Source organism: Ochotona curzoniae, unplaced genomic scaffold (genome assembly GCF_017591425.1).
Source record: "Ochotona curzoniae isolate NIBS_2020 unplaced genomic scaffold, NIBS_Ocur_1.0 scaffold_4701, whole genome shotgun sequence".
Lineage (NCBI taxonomy): Eukaryota > Metazoa > Chordata > Mammalia > Lagomorpha > Ochotonidae > Ochotona > Ochotona curzoniae.
The window spans coordinates 79,095,748-79,117,899 of NW_024467122.1; the positions used below are offsets into that span (position 1 = coordinate 79,095,748).

Consider the following 22,152-nt stretch of genomic DNA (forward strand, 5'->3'; position numbering starts at 1 on the left):
GACAGCCAACAGATCTTGGAAAAATGTTTCTCAAATCTGGTGCAAAGAAACGAGAATGTCTTGAAACTATTGAAACCACTCAGGTAACGCCTTTACGACATTCTTAGACATTCTTAACTACATCGGGGTCTCCAGGTGTCATCAAATGACTGTCTCCTGCTCTCTGGGTGCTGATGTTGGCTGACAGCAAGGGAGTGGCCCCTTCCCTTCCCCCACCCACTGCTGTGGATGTTGGAAAGAAAAAGTACTGAAACATTCATTGACCACACCTCAACCTTCCCCATCCTAATCAGACACCCACATGGGCATGCATCCCTCTCAACTGTGCAATCAACATTAGAAACTTTCAATAAATTAAAATGTAACCTCTTAAATCTTCATTCAGTTTGCAACAAGTAAGAACTATGTCAACTCAGAAAAAAATGAGATCTTTGAGGATTCAATTGTAGAAGGCACAAATGCAGGACATTTGCAAGCACAAAGCAGAATGCCCCTGAACTTTACAGGGACACCTTGGAGCTCCCTCTCCACCTGCCAGGAAGCAGTGTTGTGGTTACCCTGAGGGCCCAGTTCACCCACAGTGCACTGTGCTGAGCCAGCACCATAAGTGGGAAGTCAGAGAGAGTGGGAAGAGGAGTGGAGGGGGAGATAGAAACTGGGGGAGGAAGATGATCTCCAGGAACCATGTCAGTGTGTGCGGTGTGGGGAAATGAGCCTGCGCTTAAAGCCCGACAGATCCAGGCTCAGATTCTGGCTTTGGACAGCTCTCATACTCACAGGCCTCAATTTCCTCTCCTCTGAAATGGGGATATTAAACCCTCTAGCACTGTGGTACAGTGGATGGAGCCGCCACCTGTATGATACCAGCACCCATATGGGTACCAGTTCAAGTCCCAGACACTCCACTTCTGACCCAGCTCCCACCTAGGAAAGCAGCAGAGGATGGGCCACGTGCTGGAGCCCCTGCACTCATGTGGGAACTTGGATGGAGTTCCAGAATCCTGGTTTCATGTGGCCACTTGGGAAATCAATCAAAGAATGGAAGATCTGTGTCTGTCTCTATTGTATTTGACAGAGATGGGGACAGAGAGTTCTTCCATCCGGATGTCTGGACCAGTGAGCCAGGAGCTCCTTCCCGGTCACACAGGGGGCAGGAGCCAAGCACTTGGACCACTTTTTGCTGCTTTCACAGGCAAGTGGCACCATGGAAGTTGTTTAACCTACTGTATCACCATTCTGGCCCTAAATAAATTTTCAAAAGAACAAAATAAACCCTGGCACCCAACCTGGCACTAGTAGATACTCAGGAAACAGGAAGCCAGGACTCGTACCCAGGTAGGCATGAGAGAAGCCAGAAGGATGGTCCAGCTCACCCACCTGCCTTGCTCCTCCTGCCAGCACAGCACCCCCAGCTTCAGGCCCAAGACAGAAGCCAGCGCTGCTCCAGCCAGGAGCTGCTTGGGGTCCCCAGGGTGGGCTCCAGGTGCTCGACCCAGGCGGGCAGTGGGAGGGCTCCAGACCCCCGGCCCAGGTGGGCAGTGGGAGGGATCTACCTACCCCAAAGGAGATGTAGGCGCCCAGCAGGCTGCCGGCGATGGTGGCGTAGCCTCCAGTCATGACCACGTGAACTTCAGACAGGGTCATGTCTGCCAGGTAGGGCCGGATCAGCAGAGGAGCCTCAGTCTGTGACCAGGAGAGAAGTCAGACCGTGAACTGAGGTGTTCTGTCCCCACCCTGGGAGAGGCAGGAGAGAGGCAGTGCTAAGGGGTCCCACAGGAAAGGGGGAGAGAGAGAGAGTGTGTGTGTGTGTGTGTGTGTTAGAACTATATCTGTCCTTGGCTGAGCCACTCTGAGCCTCAGTCCAGCCCAAGCCAGTAAGGACCCCTGTGCTGACCACCAGCCAGGACCAGGCACCCCCATAGCTGGGGGGTCAGGGGACACAAGACTAAGCCCTGTCCTGGGCATAGGATGCATACTCTGGGTGGCTGTGGAGAGTGGGAAGGGGGCCTGTGGGAATTTGGGAGTTGAATGACTAGTCAGTCAGCCAAGCAGATAAGCCAAGTGTTTGCACGAAAATAAAAATAAAGCTGGGAAGATAACACAGTAGGGCTGCCCAGTGATTAGTGGGCATTTAAAATATAGTGTCTGGGGGTCAAGGTGGCCTAGTAGGCTAATCCTCTGCCTATAGCATTGACATCCCATATATGTGTGGGTTCATGTCCCAGCTACTCCACTTCCAGACCAGCCCAGCTCTGGCCATTGCAACCATTCAGGGAATGGAACAGCAAGTGGAAGACCTTTGTCTCTCCTCTGTAAATCTGCCTTTCAAATACAAATAAATAAATCTTAGTAAAAACTTCAGTGTCTTTCTTGCTGTGCCAACTCCTGTCCTGGAACTCAAATTCTTTATTCTTTATTGAGTTTAACAGTCATGTGTCTAGAATGCTGCACATATAGGTTTCATGAAAATGCTTTTAAGCTTATGCCTCTAACTTGCGCAATAAAATTATTCTCAAGATATCTGTTTTACTATGTAAACTGGAACTGTTTTATAATTTTTGAAATGCAACCAGTATAAATGAAAACATCTCAGGAGTGGGGAAAGTCCACCACTGCTCTTAGCTAGGCAAAGTTCTTAAAATCAAAAAGCCTGATCACACAAAATTATATGTAATGACTGTAGTCATCGGTTTATTACACAGATTAATCATTCTTGAACGTACAAGCTCCAGAGGAGTAAATGGGTCTTTAAATATTCACAAGTATTTCCATCAAATGAATTCTCACCCTTACATCCAGAGACCTAAGCAGTTAAAAACATAAGAAAAATAAGAGCTATTAGCTTTGTATTAACTAAGAAATCACATACAAAACAAGGAATAAGGAGAGAGGGCAGATATTTTTAAAATGAGTCTTTTCTTTCTAATTTAAATAAGAAACAACCACAACTGAGTGATCAGCAACGGTCTCTCTCTGGGGTGAACTGGTTAGCAGGCACGGGGAGGGGTGAGTGAGCAGCAGAAACGTGGGCTTGGCCTGCTGTGTGTCATTGCAGGGTCCCTGGGGCAGGCACATGAAAGATGGAGGAGAAGCTGGGAGAAGAAAACAGAGGAGAGGGATAGAATGGAGGGGAGCAGGGCTGAGGGCAGGGAGCAGGGGTATGACGTGGAGGGGGAGCTGTGGGCTTAGCCAGTTGAAGGGAACAGAGGCAGGAGGGTTTCCTGGGCCTGGCTTTGCTGCCTATTCACTGCCACCTTCATCTTCACTGTCAGTGGTCCCCTCTCACACCCCCCCGCCACGGGGCAGTGCTGCAGAGGTGCAGCTGCGAGGGGGTGGCTGTGGAGGGCTCTCTTGGCCTGGGCTTCAGTGTGTCAGATCTGATATGCCCTTTAGGCAACCGAGGGCGTAGGCAATGTGAGGGTCAGAGTTCAGGGGGTGGATGGCAGAACAGCAGCCAGGAGCCGTTTCAATGTCTAAAGACAAGGGGACCCCCCAGGACAGAGTAGGAAGGGAGCATGGATGGAAAAGGGGGTCCAGACCACCCCCATTGGTGGCAGAAGCAGTGCGGCCACTGCTCTCAGGCTCCCCTTGCCTGCCCTTGCAGCAGATGAGGCCTGGCTCTGGCTACGGGATTTGTGAGTCTCTGGGCTAACGGGGACAGTCTAGGGACAGCAGGACAGGACACATCCCTCCAGCATGGCCCAGGCCCCAAGTGCACCCCACAAAGTGCGCCCCTGTTTGGTGCCCTGGGGAGTGCAGTTGACTCTTCTGGGATTGTGTCAGGAATGGGCCCAGGAGCAGGAGGCTGTAGCACTCACCTGGCTCACGAAGATGTTTCCTGCCACGCTCAGGGTCTCGGTGGCCGTGGTGCCCATGGTGACCTGCATCAGCCAGGCGATCTGGAAGGAAGCACACACAGCCCTTGGCCCGCTGACGGCAGCAGGGTGGGCTTGGCGAGTGGGTGGGAGTGTTTCCCCATCTTCACTCTGCCTGCTGGCTGCACAGGGTGCCCCCCACTCTGGAGCTCAAAGACCCCTCCAAGCTCAGGCTGAAGTGCACCAGCCACTGTTGCCACACTCTTGAGAGCGGGCACTTTGAGGGCACCTGGAGCCCAGGCCTGTCTCCTGAGGTGTGCTGGGTCTGGGCTCCTCATGCATGGATGCCTCTGCCCCCATCTCCTCTGTCTCACATGCTCACAGTCCCTCCACCTTGCTAAGTGCAGGTGCCGTGTTCTGGTCTCCATGCTGCAGAGGGGAGGTGAGTGCCAGGGCCTGGGAAACACTGTGCTGGAAAGTTCCTCCTTTTAGTCAGTATGAATCTGCATGCATGTGCATACACACACACACACACTCTCTCTCTCTCTCTCTCTCTCTCTCTCTCTCTCTCTCTCCCTCTCTCTCTGTCTACTTACTCTGCTGGTAGACGCCAAGTGCACCAGCCCCAGGGTCCCTTCTCTAGGTTTTGGCAGACACCCTCCCCCCTCTCCTGCCCTGTAACTGCTCTGTCCAGGCCCTTGGCCTTCAGCCTTTGAGTGTAGTCCAGGCCCTCTCCCAGTATTACTGATCATTCACCTTGTCATAGCCCATGGTGGGAAACAGCCTGGAAACGAGTGCTCATCACTTCCCTCCCTCCCTCCCTCCCTTGTGGAGCAGTGGGTGCTGGGAACACAGCCTGGAAACCAGCGCCCATCACCTCCCTCCCTTGTGGAGCAGTGGGTGCTGGGAACACAGCCTGGAAACCAGTGCCCATCACCTCCCTCCCTTGTGGAGCAGTGGGTGCTGGGAACACAGCCTGGAAACCAGTGCCCATCACCTCCCTCCCTCATGGAGCAGTGGATGCCGAGAACCCAGGCACAGGCTGCTTCTGCATTTCTGGCTGCACCTGCTGGTGCACCTGTTGCTGCTGATGGATTCTGAGCTCCAGCAGCTAAACCCTCAGTGTCTTCTGCCAGGTGCACTGCTGCCCAGCACTGTCCGCCACATCCTGGTTGTGTGCGGCAGTTGTTTGAACCTAAGCACAGGCTTTGACACATAACCAGCCTAGTCTAGCTAGTGTGGACCACAGCTAGGGTCTCCTCAGACTTTCTGATGTAAATTCTTTTTTCCCTCCCATCTTCTAGGGCAGGTTCAAGACCACACTGTGTTTTGACACCTATCTGCTCAATGTGGTTTCAAGGACTCTTGAAAGAATCTTTAGTCAGCAGGAGACATGGAGAGGGTGTAGGCCCTGGCACCAGGGAATTCAGGGATGGTCATGATCCTGAAAACGGGGGATTCTGGGAGGGAATGAGCTGTGGGCAGTGGATTCTGGGTAGTTGTAAACCTCAGGAGCAAGGGATTCTGGGAAGGTGCAGACACTGGGAGTCAGAGATCCAGAGAGGTGGACCCTGGGAGCAGGGGCTTGTGGGAAGATGTGGACCATTCCAGGAGCAGGGTATTCTGGGATGGTGTGCAACTGGGGAGTACAGGATTCTGGGACGGTGTGGAACCTGAACGCAGAGGATTCTGGGATGGTGTGCAACCTGGAAGCAGAGGATTCTGGGATGGTGTGCAACCAGGGAGTAGAGCATTCTGGGATGGTATGCAAGCAGGAGCAGGTGGCTCTGGCCTCGGGAGCTCACCTTCAGGATCACCCACTGCATGAGGCCCACGTAGTAGAGGATCGACATGACACTGCTGAAGAAGATGATGATGGGCAGAACCTGCCAGGAAAGACAGCAGAGGCCCAGGTCAGGGCAGGCACATGGAAGGGCACCAGGCAGGGCCCAGGAGATCCCTGGCCGCCTGCTCCACCCACGGTCTGGCCACTCGGGCCTAAGAGAATTCTGCACTGAGGTTCTGGCTCCAGCACCTGTAATCTCTGGTCCCTATAGGTGGCCTCTTGGGGAGCCCACAGTCAGTGCTGCCCAGCCTGGCCACACCCTTTTCTCCTCATCCCAGAGGATCAGTGCCCTGAGCACACCACTGCTAACACCTGCTTCCTTGAGTGCAAACAGGAACAGGGGCCAGTTCTGTGGTGTAGTTGATCAAGCTGTCGTCTGCAGTGCTGGACATCCCATATGGCTACCAGTTTGAGACCTGGCTACTCCACTTCCAATTCAGCTCCCTGCTAGTGCATCTGGGTAAGCAGCAGAGCCTGACCCAAGTCCCTGGCCCCTGTCACTTATGTAGGAAGGAGCTCTGGCACCAGGTTTCCAGCCTGGCTCTTCGGGGAGTGAGCCAGTGGATTGAAGATCTTCTCCTCTCTCTTCTCCCTCTGGGATGCACAGGAGGTAGGGGGACTGCAAGCATTTACTACCTAGAGGCCAGATGGAGAGCAGTGAGGTGCAGAGCAAGGGACACACCCCACTGCAAGTCAAGGGCATCCTGCTGCCGTGGGCTGGGGCTGTGCGGGTACCTTGTCCCCACTCTGTCTGAACTCTCATCTGGCCCAGGCCAGCACTTGGCCAGTGAGGTGGGCTGAGGCAGAACCATGGAGAGAGAATGCCCACGTGGGCCAGAGTGAGGAAGAGCATGGGCTGCGGACAGGTCCTGGGGTCAGCATCACTGCGGGGAGAGGGAGGTCAAGGGGAGCCAGGAAGGGGCTGAGGACCTCCCGCAGGGTCTGGAATACAGTCGGGGAGGGGGCTGCTTTACAGAGAGGGTGGGCTGGGGCACATAAGGGAGCTCTGAGGAGGCCTGGGGCTGAGCTTTGTAGCTCAGCATCTGTCAGGTGGGGGTCGCTGCAGTGTAAGGGGAGAGCAGTGTCAGGGGACAGCTGTCAGCAAACACGGGACAGCACGCAGGGGGGGCCTGGGCGGGAGCAGGAGCAGTGACGGCCAGACAGGCGAGGCCTGGGGCAGCCAGGGTTTCCTTTCTGGGGATGAACGTGAACGGGGCATGTGCTCGTTTTGGCAGCACATACACTGAACTTGGCATGATACAGAGAAGACTAGCCTACACGATGACGTGGGAATGAATGCGGCTTACAGGACAGCCTGGTGGGAGTGGAGGGGCCCTAGAGGTCCCCGTTGCCCTGGGTGGAGCCATGAGCCCCCTGGGCTGTTTGCCCTGCTTTCCACATGGCCCTGCCCACTGGACACCTGTCACTGATGTTATGGCCCAGGGGATGTCGCCTGAGAAGGAGCTGACTGTGCAGGCCACTGCCTCTCCTTGTCCCGTGACTGCTCTTGACCGGAGTGAGATGAGGAGAGCAGCGTGTACTGTCTAGACTTCAGAGAACAGGGCTGGGCCAGCAAACAGGGTGCCCAGGGCACTAGGGGTGTGACCCGGGACGTGCCAGGTGTGGCAGCAATTTCCCTCTGTGCTGCCAGGACACAGGGAAGGGGCCCAGTGCCTGGGAGGCTGGACACCCGACCTTTGGTGCTGAGGCCCAGGGTGAGCCCATGGGTGGCAGCTCAGGCTGCGTGCTTACTAAGCTGGCCTCTGGGTGCTCGGGCAGCTGGCTGGAGCAGGAAGTGATCCACATCAGCTCCCCACACCACCTGGAGGCACGAAATAGCAGCCCACTGCCCAGTCCAGTTAGGGCTGTGGCTGCCTGCCTAAGGCAGCACAGAGTTCTAATCCTGACTCCCCCACAATATCTGTGCTGTGGTTGGTGCACAATTCTTGTTGGAAGGAAGGCAAGGGGGTTGGGAAGGAGCTGTGGGCCTGGGAGGAAGGCTAGGAGGGAGTTGTGTGAGGCAAATACAGGTGGGCTTCCTGGCAGAGGCAGTGTGAGACAGACACGCAAGGAGGAGCATCCTGGGAGGACCTGGAAACCATCCTGTGTGGGTCCAGAGTCTCCGCAGCATGCAGAGGCTGAGTGCGGGCTGTGCCCCCCGCCCTGGCAGCACAGAAGGGCTGAGTGTGGGCCATGTGCCCGACCCTGTCCCCTATACCTGGTCCCCAGCTCCAGCTGCCCTGTCACTTGGGGCGCATCACTGAGAGAGCGAATGCAGAAACAGCTCTCTCTTGCAGAACTTACAGATCATAGCCAGAAGCTGTCACTCTGCAGGTGTGTGGCTAAGCCCCTCCCAGGCCCTGGGGCCCACACCTGCTGCCTGGCCGGGCTGCCTGCTGGACAGCGCCTACACTACCACACCCACATCCCTGGCACCTGCCACCAACACCCTTGGCACCCAGAGTTGAGTTAACCTGAAAGGCAAAGACATCTGCCACCAGGGTGTCCCCAAACACGAAGCTGGAGCCGGCCACCGTGTAGCTCAGGAAGACCTGGAAGTAAAAGACGGCCAACTGAGCTGGCAGGGAAGGCTGGTGGGGAGAGCGAGGGTGTCCAGGGGTGCACCTGATGTGGGGCCAAGCACTCTCTGCAGAAGAGTGAGTGACTTCGGTCACTGTGAGACCCTCCCAGAAGAGGCTGCATGAGGAGGCAGGGCCAGAGGGCTTGGTCCCCAGAGAGCCAGAAGCACAGCTTCGCTCCACCCAAGGGCTCGTGGCCTTGGGGTCCCTGCTCAAGCTGCGCTCCCTCAGGAACTCTGGGTTCTGCTCTTCAACCTGCGTTAGGAACTGCTGGGCCAAGTTGCTTCTCTGGCCCTGACCCCAGTATTCTGCTTATTCAGATCTCCAAAATGGGGGTGTAGGCAGAGCTGTGAACTGAGCAGGGAGCCCAGCCTTGCTGCCCTCTTACCATTCACTCCCCCTGAGCTCCAGCAAATGTCAGCAATGAGCAGGAGGCAGGGGAGGGGACTCTTCTGGATTCAAGCATTTGCATTTTACAAATCAACGTCTCAGTGTGCATGTGGGTGGCCTTGCAGTGAATATCCCAGTTCACATGCTGCCTCTCATTGCCTATGCTGGAGGGCCTGGATTCAAATCCCAGTTCCGGCTTCTGATTGCGACTTCCTGCTCATTCAGACCCGGGAGGCAGTGGTGATGGCGCCAGGGGTTGGGTTCTGCTACTTTCATGCGACATCTGAACTGAGTTCAGGCCCCTGTCTCCTGCCAGGCCCAGACCCTGCTGCCACAGGCATCTGGGGCATGGACAAGCATACAGGCGTGTTCTTTCCCCCTCTCTCTCTTTCTCTCTCGCTCTTTTAAATGTATTTACTTTTATTTGAAAGGCAGAGGTACAAAGAAAGAAGGAGGAAGAGAAAGCTCTTCATCCACTGGTTCATCCCCAAATAGCACAGCCAGGACTGAGCTGATTTGAACCCAAAGCGAGGCGACTGGAGCTCTACCCCGGTCTCCTGTGCAGCTGCCTGGGCCCAGGCACTTGGGTCATATTTTGCTGCTTTCCCAGGCACATTACCAGGGAGCAGGATTGCAAGGAGAGCATCTGGGACTCAAACTAGTACCCATATAGGATTCTGGTAGCACAATTGGAGGCTTAACCTGCTATGACTTGAAGAGGACCCCTCAATTTTAAAAGATTCTGGGGCCTGGCGCCATGGCCTAGCAGCTAAAGTCCTAGCCTTAAACACACTGGGATCCCATACAGACACCGGTTCTAATACCCCTGCTTCCCATCCAGCTCCCAGCTTGTGGTCTGGGAAAGCAGAAGAGGATGGTCCAAAGCCTTGGGACCCTGCACCCATGTGGGAGACCAGGAAGATCTGAGCTCCTGGCTTTGGATCAGCACAGCACTGGCTGTTGCGCTCACTTGGGGATGGAAGATATTTCTAACTCTCCTTCTTTCTGTATATATATGACTTTGCAAATAAAAGAAATAAATCTTTAATAAAGATTCTGAAAAAAGTGAATCATGATAACAACAACAATGTGCATCAATGTAGAGACTTAAGATGATTAAAATGGAAAATTTTAGGTTTCACTTGCCTTTAAACAATAAACATGTATAATTCCAGGAAACATTTTGAATAACAGCTTTTTAAGGCACTCTTAACTCCAAATTCCTGTTGGCCACTACAGAGTAAGCGTTGTAGGGTCCAGGACCACCTGAGCTTGGCCACGTGGGACCCTCTCCCATCCCACGCTGGCCTCAGAAGAGATGCGCTGTGGGGCTGCTGGTCCCAGGCCTCAGGGGAGCTGAGGCCACACTGCCCAGTCTCAGGCCCCTCTCCCCTCACTTTGTTACCCACACCTGCTCGGCGGCCTCCCCACCCACCGACGGCTTGACCCCCAGCCCCACACTCACCCGGATCTGCTCGCCCAGCCACTGGAACGCGATGAATCCTGGTTCAGTTCTGATGACAAACAGTCCCAGTACAAATTGTAGCCCGAGGCCCCAGGACACGGCTCGCCAGGACACCTGCCCCCCAACACCAAGAGACAGGCCCTGCTGAGCTCAGTCCCTGCAACATACACAGGGAGTAGCGTGCAGGGGGTTGGGGATGACAGTGGAGGGTGCATGCCCACTAGGGCCAGGGCCCGAGGGACACTGCTCATGGCCAGCTGACCTCTGGAACTCACAACAGGCTATACTCTGCACAGCCAGTCTGGGCAGCCACAGGCAAGTCTCCCTAAAGGCCTGTGGGAACCATGGTTGGCCCTGAGTGTGCCATGTGCTCAGCTTCGGGGCACAGGCACATCTCAGCCACAGCCTCTGTCTGCCCCGGGGCTCTCTGCCATCAGATCCCTGCACCTATGCCCTGACCCCCACACTGCTACTCCCCCTCCTCAGGGCTGTCCTCCCTGGGTTGCACTGTGAGGTGGGGAGGGGCAGGTATCCCACAGTGCTCAGTGGCACCTAAGGGCTTGCTGAAGTGCAGAGTGCTGGGCCTTGGTCTTGACTCCTTGGCTTAGGAGGTTCAGATCTAGCAAGCCCCTTGGTGCTGTGAATGGCCCCAGGGGCAGGCAAGAGGCATCCTCCGGGTTCCAGGCCTGAGTGCTCCTGGAATACTCACAGCACGGTGGTGCTTTGAGCAGGCAAAGAGCACGACCACAAACACACAGCTTCCTGCAAAGGACACCAGCTGCTCAGGCCGCCGAGCGGTGTCCAGACACAGCCACAGCACCAGGGCCAGGAGGGCAGCGAGGGCCAGACATCTGCAGGAGGGAGACAGGCAACCATCACTCTGGCCATCATGCACACACAGACACACACAGGGGCGCCCAGGAGCCTGAGCCAGGAGGAGAAGAGAACAGAGCCCCCACTGCGGGGCAGGGACTGAGAAGGCTGGTCTTGCTTTGTGACCTCGGGCCTCCATGAGTCAAGCTTCCTCACTGATCGGATGCAGCCATGGCTGCTGGGATGATGAGCAGTGGCACCTGTGAGTGCCCACCCGGGGACTCTCCCTGCTGTGAGGACGCGCAGCCCAGCCTCTGACCTGGGGGGAGGCAGGGCCCGTGCCAGGTCAGGTCCAACTCTCAATGTCTAGAGGTAGGCAGATCAGCCTGGTGTTTCCAGCTCCCAGAACCAGGATCTGTGCCTGACCTTGACTAACACAAAAACTGCTTAAATAGAAGGGCATCATGTAATGATTGAAGGATCGATTCATCAGCAAGGTAGAAGTATAGTAAATGTATATGCACATCATGCACGTTTTAAAAAGCTCCTGGCTATTTGAAACAAATGCTGGTGGCTCTAAAGGAGACATGGGCTCCAATATAACAGTGGGAGACTTCAACACCTCACTGTTACCAGAAAAACTCAACAGACAACTCAGCTCATCTATGGACCAGGTGGAACTGACTGGTACCCGCAGAACAGTCAATCCCCAAACTGCAGAATGTGCATTTTTGTTTCCTTCGGTGCCTGGAACCTTCTCCAGGATAGGTCATACACTAGACTATAAAGCAAGTCTCAACAGATTAAAAAAAATTGAAATGATGTCATGCATCTTCCTTAGCACAATTCCACGAAACTGGAAAGTAAAACTTAAGAAATTCTAGAAAATATGCAAAGACATGGAAACTGAACAATCTGCACAAGAAATCAAACATTCTGGTGTAAAGAGGGAAGTTTCTAGCAATCAGTACCTACATTAAGGAACTGGAAAGACATCAAGTAATGATGTAGCAATGTGTCTCACAGAACACCAGAACAAACCCAGCCCAAGATTAGCATGAGGCAAGAAATAATTTACATTAGAAAATAAACAAACTTGGAACAACAAAGATACAAAAAAAGTCACATTAAATAACTTGAAAAATAGAAACCACATGCTTATCTTAATAGATGTAGATACAGCAGTTAATAAAATACATCATCCGTTCATGATATATATCATATATATTTAAATACACTGAGCATAGAAGGAACATCCCTCAGCACACGTAAGGCAATATGTGACAATCCCATAGCCTGCATTGTGTCACATGAGGGGAAACTGGGAGCATTTCCACTAAGATCTGGAACCAGACAAGGATGTCCACTTTCACCATTGCTATTCAAGAAAGTTCTGGAAGTTTTAACCAGAGATGTCAGGTAAGAAAAGGAAATCACGGGGATACAAATTAGAAAGGAGGAAGCCCAATGATTCCTGTTTACAGATGACATGATCCTATATATGTAGGGGAATCAAAGGCTCCACTAAGGAAAGTTTGGGATTGTTTAAAGAGCCTGATAAGGTTGCAGGATATAAAATCAACACACAAAATCCCACAGCCTTCGTATACACAAACAACGCCACGGCTGAAAAAGAGCTTGTAAGAGCAGTGCCATTCATAATAGCCACAAGATGCTTTATGCCTTGGAATAAATTCAGCCCAGGATGTAAAGTATCTGCAAAGTGAAAACTGTAAAACATTGAAGAAAGAAGTAGAAAAAAGACACACAAAAATGAAAAAAATTTCACATCCATGGATCAGAAGAATCACTATCTTCGAGATGTCCACACTGCTGAAAGCGACTCACAGATTCAATGCTATCCCAATCAAAACACCAAGCACATTCTCCTCAGATCCAGGAAACACAATGTGAACCTCCATATGGAAACACAGGAGAGCCCTCACAGCTAAAGCAACCTGACATGGCAACAACAAAGCCAGACGCATCACAGGACAGACTTCAGGACACGCTGCTGGGCAGTTAGCATCAAGACAGCCTGGAACTGGCACTAAATAGACATGTGGACCAAAACAACACAGTGGAAACCCCAGAAATGAAGCCACACAGCTACAGACAACTAAGGTCTGACAAATGAGCTCAGATTAATCCCAGGAGAAAGGACAGCCTCCTCCACAAAAGCTGTTGGGAAAATTGGACCCGTGGATGCAAGAGTGTGAACCAAGACCCCAAAAACACAAACAGCAAAAAATAGGATCTTCTACCTCACACCTCGCACGAAATGACCTCACAGCTAATCAGGGAGCAAAATATCCAGCTGAAGCCCCACGTTCCTAGAGGAAGGCGTCAGGGAACCCTGTAAGACATTGACGGAGAGAGGCACAGGCCAGCACAGCAAACACAAATGAGATGACGTCAGCTCTGCCCTGCACAGCACACCATCAGCACAGCCAAGAGCGCCTGCAGGTGATAAAGGGTTAACACCCAGCATGCATAAAGAGCTCAAGAAACTAGACAAGAAAGGGCTGGGCTCACTAGCCATTGGGGAAATACAAGTACAAATCACAATGAGGATTCACGTTCATCCCCAAATTAAAGCACAATCAATGCTGTGAGGGCTGGGGGAGAGGCACTCTACTGCACTGTTGGGGGACTGTAAACTAGTTCAGCCATTGTGGAGGACAGAGTCCTCAGAGATCTGAATGAAGACTCAGGCATCCTACTCCTGGGAATTAACCCAAACAAATGAAATCAGCATCTGAGAGTTATCTGGATCCTTATGTTTATTGCAGCTCAATTATATAATAATATACAAATAATCTCATAACTCAGTAATAGCCTTGTTGTCAGCCCACTGCCAACTTAGCTACAGCTGTCAACACCATGGAGAAGCTATTCCCCTGACTCCTAGCCTGTGCCCAACCAGGACACAGGCATGAAGCCTGAGGTCACACAGCCCCCACCCTGGCTTGGCCCCAATTCTTACACAGATCCCCTCACTCACCTCTGAAGCCAGAGTCTGAGGCGGGAATGGCTGCGGAGATTAATGCGCCCCCTTAGCCTGGGCCCCAGCAGCCTCTTGAGCAGGCCATAGGCCAGGAACGCCAGGACCACACAGGTGAGCACAAACAGCGCCAGGGCCCTCTGGAAGTTCAGGAGGCAGGCAATGAGCAGAAAGGCGGCATAGGCTGGTGGGAGACAGACAAGGGATCAGGTAGAATGTGTGGCATGCCTGGCCCCCGCAGCCATCCTCTCCACCACCCCCACCAGTTCCCCTCACTGCTACCCCCAGGCACAGAGGGATAAGCAAGGCTGCCCAGACTACTGAGCCCGTTCCCTCTCTGGTGTACTCCTCACCATGTCTACATTACCACCAGTGGCCCAGTGGCACATGGTGTGAGTAAGGGAATTGCAAATTCAGCAGTGCCAACTGCAGGTAAGGTGCACTGAGGCTTAATTGCATGGAGTTGCAGGATACCAGGCCAGAACTGCGCAGGGCCATGGGGATGGGACAGAAAAGGGAGCCAGCTCCCTGAGGAAGGGGCTGCCATGTGGCTGCCAGGGTCCCCACTCTGAGACCACAACCAACACCCATCTCTCTCTAGGATTCTCTTTCCCCTTCTCACTTGTGAGTAGCTCAGCCGTGTTTGCTTCTGCCCCTAAGACAGACAGGAAATAACCAAGAGCAGAGGGGGCCCCACGCCAGGCCACCTCGGGAAGCCCTAGCCAGGAAGAGCAACTAGGATTCCTGTTCCTGTTCCCCAACACAGTGATTAGTTCAGGGATGTGCATGTGACATGAGCCGGGCCATTCCCATGAGGAGACCACTCAGTGAACTGGCCACGTTGGGGATGTCTTCACCCCAGGGAGAGAGTCCACCTAAGCAGAGGAAACCGCGATCACAGCCAGGACAGAAAGCACAGTGAGGCCCTGGGAGAACACGGAAGTCCTCTCCAAGAGAGGGTGCATGCAGTGAACGTGTAGGAGGGCAGAGAGGACCTGGAGCACCCGAGCATGAGAAAGCCAGAAGGGACACTGCAAGGGACCATTTCTCGAACCAGTTTAAAGGTAAGAGTGCATGGGCTGGCATCATGGCATGGGAGAGAGCTGCCACTTACAACAGCAGTATCCCCTACAGGCATCGGTTTGTGTCTTGCTGCTCCACGTCTGATCCAGCTCCCTGTGAATGCACCTGGGAAAGCAGCCGGAGATGACCCAAGGATTTGGGTCGCTGCACCCATGTGGGAGACCTGGATGAAGCTCCTGGCTCATGGCCTCAGTCTGGCCTAGCCCAAAGGGGAGTAAACCAGTAGATGGAAGACTGTATCCCCACCTTCTGGGTGTGTGTGTGTGCGCGTGCGTGCGCAGGCGTTTTTCTCCTCTTCCGCCCTCGGCCATCGGAACTCCCAGCTCTTTGGCCCTTGGACTCCAGGGCGTGCACCTGCTGTGCCCAGGTTTCTCTCATCTCCAGCCCACACTGAGGACTGCGCCACCAACTTCTGGGCTTCTGCGACTCTGGGCTCCTTGTCATCCACTGGCAGCTCTGGATTTCCCCACTACCCACGCCTGAGGCTCCTCTTAACGGGGTTCCCCTCTGAACCCCCTGTTGCACCCCCACTGGGCCACACCCCACTAGTACTGTCTTTCTTAGAACCCGACACCTGTCTTACAAAACAGGATCAGGAAGCTGCCCGTGCCTCAGCAGATAAGGCTGTATTCAAATTCACTGAGCAGACAAGGGCATTGCTGTCCTCTCTCCCTGCCCTCACCATGCCCGGCCACACAGTCGCAGCTCCACCCCTGACCTAGCCCTCTGTGCCAGGGGCCTCCCTCCATCAGTGGCCTTCCTCTGCTGCTCCTTCTCAGGTTCTCTGCACATGCCCTGACTCAGCCAGATCTGTGCCAGCCTGAACCCAGCAGCCTGGAGCTCTCTCTGGGTCTCCCCCGTGAATACAGGGGCCTCAGAACTTGGGACATCTTCTGTTGCTTCCCCTGGGCATAGGCAAGGAGCTAAGTGGACATGAAGTAGCTAGAACATGAACTGGCACTGGTGTCACAAGAAGCAGACTAAGCCACTGCACCACTGTGCTGAACCCTGCAGTGCAAGTCGGCCTGTGCCCTACATCCGGGGACCTCCCTGTCTGTGAATCAGTGACCAACACTGCTCAGTCCCATGGTGGGGACTGAAGGGGGGGCTTCATCACCCACGCCACACTAGCAGGAGCCAGGGCCTTGCCCATGTACCTGCCTGTCACCCTCGCCTCTGCCCCTATACCTTCACCTCCCACTCTCTCTCCTCTGCCCTGCCTGCCCTTTCAAATCCCCATGCCCCAGTGAGGACGCCCCTACCCACTTCCCATCTGACAGCCTATGAGAGACTCCCAGCTCCACTTTCAATTCCAGCTTCCTACAACCTGTGCCCTGCAAGGCAGAACTGAGGGTCCAAGTGGTTAGGTCCCTGCCACCACGCTGGACACTCGGATGTGCTCCCAGCTCCCAGCTTCTGCCTGTCCCCCTTCTAGTTGTTGCAGGCATTGGGGACTGAGCCAGTAGCTGGAAAAATCTCTCTCTCAAATGTAAACAAGCACAATCAGAGAACCTGTTCTTCAGCTCTCTAGCTGTAGAGGTAAAAACCGAGCCCCCGAGCACCCGGCATCTCCTGTCACCTCTGATCCCAGGCTCCTTCCTATCCCAGTCTTGTGCTCTGGCACTGGCCTTGTCTGGAATTTCACCCCCCAGCAATGTCATGTCAACTGAAACTCACACCCTGTCGTTTCTCATCTTTACTCTGGGACTCCTCTGCATGGAAAGAGTGAGGGGCCTTCCCCGTGCTCCTCCTTTTCCTCCTCCTGGTCAAACTCCTGCTCAACGTGTGTGTCTCAAAGGCTGCCCCCTCCAGGAAGTCCTCCCTGATGACCACTCCACTCCACACACGCCTCTCGGATGCTCCCAGCTGGATGGCTGCCTTGTTGTGAATGCTTGTCTCCAGCCCTTGGTGATGAGGATGGTTGCTTTGGGAACAGGATGCAGTCTGGGCTCATGGATGCCCAGCACCACATGGCCTGGCAGCTGGCCCTGAGATGGAGGCCTGCAGACCTGTGCTGAGCCCTCAGGTGTGGAAATGAACCTGCCTGGGCCACAGCTGGCTGGGCCAGGTGATGATGCCCTAAAGGGGCTAGCCCACACTCACCTGTGCAGAGCAGGCCCACCAGGATCCAGCGGAACACCTGTGCGTGCTGCCGGCAGAAGTGGGTGGCTCTCAACGCTGGCCGCTGCAGGCTCTTCCTGGGAGTGGGCAGGGAAGAGGGGATGGTCAGCAGTGCCCAGTGGCCCCAGCCCCCAGCACAGTGTCCAGGAACGTTCAGTGCCTGGACCTTCTCCTAAATGGACTAGGGTAGAAGGCATGGGGGAGGTGGGGAGAGGGTTCTGGCTGGCCTAGACCCCCTGATGGGGCTCCCAATGGAATTTCATTCTGCTTCCTTAAAAGCAATAGAACCCCACCCTGGCCCACCTGGGAGGGAGGCAGAAAAAAGCCTGGACCATCTGCACAGACTGGATGGGTAACACACTTGCAGCTCCTTCTTCAGCAGACCTTCACAGAACCCTCCACATCTGTCAGGAGCCAGTCCCCTCCCACATCCCGTCCTCAAGGTGACCCCGTGGTACCCACCATCGGGAGAGGGGCTCTGGCGCTGCCCCGTTCCAGCCGCTGCTACCGTCCTTAACGCGGCCCAGGCTGCTGCCAGGGAGCTGGCCTTCCTCCTAGAAGCATCAGGGACTGTCAGGGCCACCTCCCGCCACAGAGGTGACACGAGGGGCCGCCCTGGGCCCCCACAGACACCTGCCATGTGGGTGGGCGGGATTTGACACTTAAGTCCCTAGGGCAACTCCCCCAGTTCTGCAGCTCCTGCCCTGGGCACCTGCTATGTGCAGAGCCTGGCCTGGGACCACCAGAGACCCTGTTGGGCTGGGTGGGGGCCTCTGAGGATGGTCCCGGCTGGGCGTCTCACGCAAGTCTGAGGATGCACAGCCGGCTGCAGCAGTTCCTGCTGCTGCGCAGTTGGCCCCGAGACCCCTCCGCACCCCACCATCTTTTGAACACCATCCCTGTCCTTGCAGACTTGGGCAGACCCTGTGAGCGCACAGTGGGTCCTCGGCAAGCGAGGGGCTGCGTTGTGCTGAGGAAGAGGAGGAGACAGGTGGAAGCCAACCCCCCAACCCAGGAGGCCACGGGGATGCAGGAGGGGGCAGACCAGGCTCTCCAGGAAGTCCGCCGCCATGTTGTCCAGGCCGTGGGCCTCGGGCGGGGCAGAGCTGGCCTCTGTATGCCGGGGCATGCTGTCTTCCGTGGGTCAGGCTGTGCAGCTGCAAGACAAAACAGGGTTGCCACGAATCAAGAGGACAGAACAGAAAGGGACACAGGAGAGAGAGAGAGAACTGGGTAAGCTGGGGAGCGGGGGGAGGGTCGGGACAGGTGCCTGACACTATCACGGAGCACCTGGGTGCCATCAGAGTTCAACCCAGCTCTCGGAGCAGACACCTCCTCCTGCCCATAAATTTTCTTTCTTTCTTCTTCTTCTTTTTTTTTTTTTTTACTTGAAAGATCAGAGAAAAAGAGAATGAGCTACCATCTGCTGTTTCACTCCCCAAATGCCTGCAACAGTCAGGGCTGAGCCACGGTCAAAGCCAGGAGCCAGGCACTGGACCCAGCTTTGCAACCCCTGAGTCCACCACACCACCCACCAGGGTCTGTGCCAGCAGGAAGCTAGGTCAGGAGCAGGAGCGGGGACTCGAACTCAGGGGCTGTAATGAAGACTTCTCGGATAATTAGATGCTGGAGAGATGGACAAAGGTTCTTCTAAGCTTATGAAAAATAGAATTAAAGAATGTGCTTGTTTTGGTTCAAAAATATATTTTTCAAAGATGTATTTATTTATTGGAACAACATTCCAATAAATATATATATATATAGTGGGAGAGAATGTTCCACCTGTTGATTCACTCCCCAAATGGCTGCAATGGCTAGTGCTAAGCTAGTCTGAAGCCAGGAGTATCTCCCACATGGGTGCAGGGGACCCGTCCTCTCCTGCTTTCCCAGGCACATAGTAAGGAGCTGGATTGGAAATGGAGTAGCTGAAATTCAAATCGGCACCCATATGCTATGCTGATGCCACAGGTGGCAGCTGTACCCACTATGCCATAGTGCCAGATCCCAGTTCCAAAACTTTTTAAGTCCATGCATATGATAAGCCTTGAAAAAGTTCATGAAACTGTGTTTTGAAACAGCTATGCATAGATTTCTTTTTTTTTTTTTTCTTTTTAACCAGAAGAAGCTTACCTTTGGGTTCCCCATCCTTGGTCCTGGAAGTGCCCTCATCTCACCCCTTTGTTGTTGAAGCTGTCAGCTCCTAAGCCTCAGCTCACCCCTAAAGCAGGGTCTGAGGAGCTCCTGGCTCCCCACTCCCATTCCTGTTATTCTCTCCAAGTGTCCTCTGATCCTATCCAAAGGCCAGCCTGGTCAAGCAGACATCCTCCCTCCCCCCCCCCACCCCTCACACACAGATACATGCACACATACAAATACACACAGAGAACGGAGCATGCACCCACAGGCAGGGCCAGGCTATCTGCACACACACACGCACACACAAGTGGAGGCCAGGATACACACACACAGCTGCCAAGCCAGGGGCAGCATCCTGTTCCTACTCACCTCTCTGTCGTGCACAAGGTCCCTTGGAAACTGACAGATCACAGGTGTTTTCTTCGTGGACTGGGGGGCCTGCCTCCTGATGTGTAAACTTATCTCCCTATTTCAGTGGAAATGCTTGGGGCAGAGTCCACAGCTGGAGTAGGCCGGGCCTCCCGCATGCTTCATCCAGCTGTGTCAGGGCCCCACCCGCACAGAGATCCCACCCTCTCTCAGAGTTGTGGGAGAGCATGCCTGCTGTGGCTGCTGCCTTTCCTGTCCCAGACCCTCCTGTCTTCCCACCGCCAGTTTCCCTCCTTAGGAAGCCACCTTGTGGCCTGCCCCCCTCCACCTGCCACCTTTGCTCTCTCTTCCATTCTGTACCTTTGCCCTCCCTCTCTTGGGTCAGTGCTGATTGTAACAGAGGCTGCCTCAGCAATGCTGGAAGAGGAGGGTGGCCAGGCTTGTCAACCACAGCCCAAGTGTTTCAGGCAATGATCCAATCATAGAAACAAACCCCCATCCTGTCGTTTCCCCACCCCTCCATCCCACTCCTCTCTCAGTTCTGTACTGTTGATGAGAAAGCCACAGTGAGCAAAGTCAAGCCACAGGTGCCTTTGTCACTCACTCCTCCCACTAAACATTAATCTACCCTGGCGGTGGGCAGCAACCCTTCAATAATTAACTCTCACACTGAGGGCAGAATTCTTACAATCCCCTCAGGACTTCCTGGTGAGACAATGTGGCAGGCAGGGGTATGTGCAAAGTGCAGCCGGTGACAAGGTGAAGGGAAGTTCTCTTGGAAGGCACCCCACCTCCCCATCTGCTGTCTTTCTGATCACCAAAGCCAAGAGTGGCTCACACCGTCTCACCTCCCAAAGGCAACAGAGGTGTGTGTGCCAGCCTGTAACCTGAACTTGAGCGACACCTGTCAGCCTCATTGAGCCGGACACCACTTCTCTCCCTCACCCCCCGAGTCTGGGTATGGTTGGGGTGGGCACACCAGGAGGTACAACCCACCCAAATGTAGCTGATCATCACCTGCAAACAAGGGTGTGATGGGCTGGGTGTCTTGGGCGGAACCCTGGCAGCCCCTTCTGCTCTCAGCTAGGCTGGGCCCCGCTGCTCCCTGGGCTGTGGCAAGGGACAAGGAAGCCCAACACACACAGTCCAGCTCCAGCAGACTAGCAGGGGTGCCTGATGCTTCCCACCCCAGTGCCTCCCACCCCAGTGTGCAGCTGTCCTGCCACAGGGCTTCTCCACTCCCAGCCAGGAGGTCCCTACTCATTCCCATCATAGGGGCTGGCCGGCAGGGATCCTGGCCCCAGGAGCTAAAGTCTTTGTACTTTTCAGATGGAAGCTGGCTAGAGCCAGGGGGCTGCGTGGTGGGGAATGGGGAAGGCTGGCTTCTCTGGATAGGCCCACCAATCTGGGCCTTTCCCTGGAGCGGGATAGGGGGCTCTGACTTCTGATAAAAGGTTCCAGATGAGCCAGTATAGGGCTAGGCCTGGAACAGTGTAAGGAAAATCTCAGGGCCCTGGCTTGGAGGCTAAGGCCAGGTCAGCCTTTGTACCTGATGCAGCAAAGAACCAGTGATGGGGGAGGTGAACCAGTGATGGGAGGTGGCATGTCCCAGTGGTGTCCACAAGGTTGGGGCAGAAGTACAGTCCATGGTCAAGGTGCTGGGGTGGGGCGGCAGCAGCAGCAGGGCTCACTGGTGGCTTCTGAGGGCACTGGGGCTCCCAGGGAGCTGGCAGAAGGGTGAGGACACACAGTGCGTGGGCTTGTGGCAAGGTGGAGTCTGCCCTGCAAGCAGGACCCATCTCTAGCTGCAGGCTGGAGCAAGTGAGGGCTGTGGGTTTTTTGCCTAAACCCCTCTCTATCCTATCCCAGCCCCACACCCATGCAGGAATGTGTTTCCTGTGAGTAGACTCTGGGGGATTCTATTGAAATTCCTCCAATCATTTTTGGGAGGTTTAGAATCTTTATTAAGAATGGTCACATATTTTTTGCATAGAAATGTCATCAGTTTCTAGAAGGCTCATGCGCCTCTATTAGGTCTTGCTTTGCTGTGTTACTTCTTTAGATTGCTCTTGTTTCTGTTTTGTTCAGGTCTTCTTGTGAAACTGTAACCTGTGCTTCTCCCTCTGTCAGCACACTGATTCCCTCACTCTTTGGAGGCACAGAGTTGTAATGCCCTCTAATCTCTGCGTGGAGTTTGTCTTCCATTTTGCCTGGATTGGCTATATGAGGCAACTTCCTGTCAGGTGCTTTCCAAGTGATACTAGCTTTCTCTCTGAGAACTTTATTACTTGAGCTAATACATATTTTTTTTTAACTTGTAGGTTTGTTTTTTTTTTTGAAACAAGCTGTAAGTTCAAGTTGACAGATTAAATCAAGTAGAGAAATTAAAATTGATTTCTTCAACTGAGGGCCCAGTGAGGTGGCTTAGTGGCTAAAGGCCTTGCCTTGCACACGTTGGGATCCCATACGTGTACCAGTTTGTGTCCTGGCTGCTTTCCTTTCTTTCTGGTTCCTTGCTTGTGGCCTGGGAA

At 54.2% G+C, this 22,152-nt stretch overlaps 1 protein-coding gene across 1 annotated transcript in view; it reads right to left on the bottom strand.

Annotated features, from left to right (window-relative positions):
* SLC28A1 (solute carrier family 28 member 1) overlaps positions 1 to 18,245 on the bottom strand; it is a 32,046-nt gene extending 13,801 nt beyond the window's left edge. Inside the window, exons 1-10 of the mRNA XM_040968472.1 lie at positions 18,162 to 18,245; positions 17,579 to 17,670; positions 17,099 to 17,193; positions 13,913 to 14,096; positions 10,805 to 10,946; positions 10,096 to 10,209; positions 8,136 to 8,213; positions 5,621 to 5,701; positions 3,819 to 3,899; positions 1,558 to 1,683 (exon numbers count right to left, since the gene is read on the bottom strand). Of these exons, the coding sequence (XP_040824406.1) occupies positions 1,558 to 1,683; positions 3,819 to 3,899; positions 5,621 to 5,701; positions 8,136 to 8,213; positions 10,096 to 10,209; positions 10,805 to 10,946; positions 13,913 to 14,096; positions 17,099 to 17,193; positions 17,579 to 17,670; positions 18,162 to 18,245 (1,077 nt within the window). The remainder of the gene's footprint in view (positions 1 to 1,557; positions 1,684 to 3,818; positions 3,900 to 5,620; positions 5,702 to 8,135; positions 8,214 to 10,095; positions 10,210 to 10,804; positions 10,947 to 13,912; positions 14,097 to 17,098; positions 17,194 to 17,578; positions 17,671 to 18,161) is intronic.
* Between the last annotated feature and the right edge of the window lie 3,907 nt (positions 18,246 to 22,152).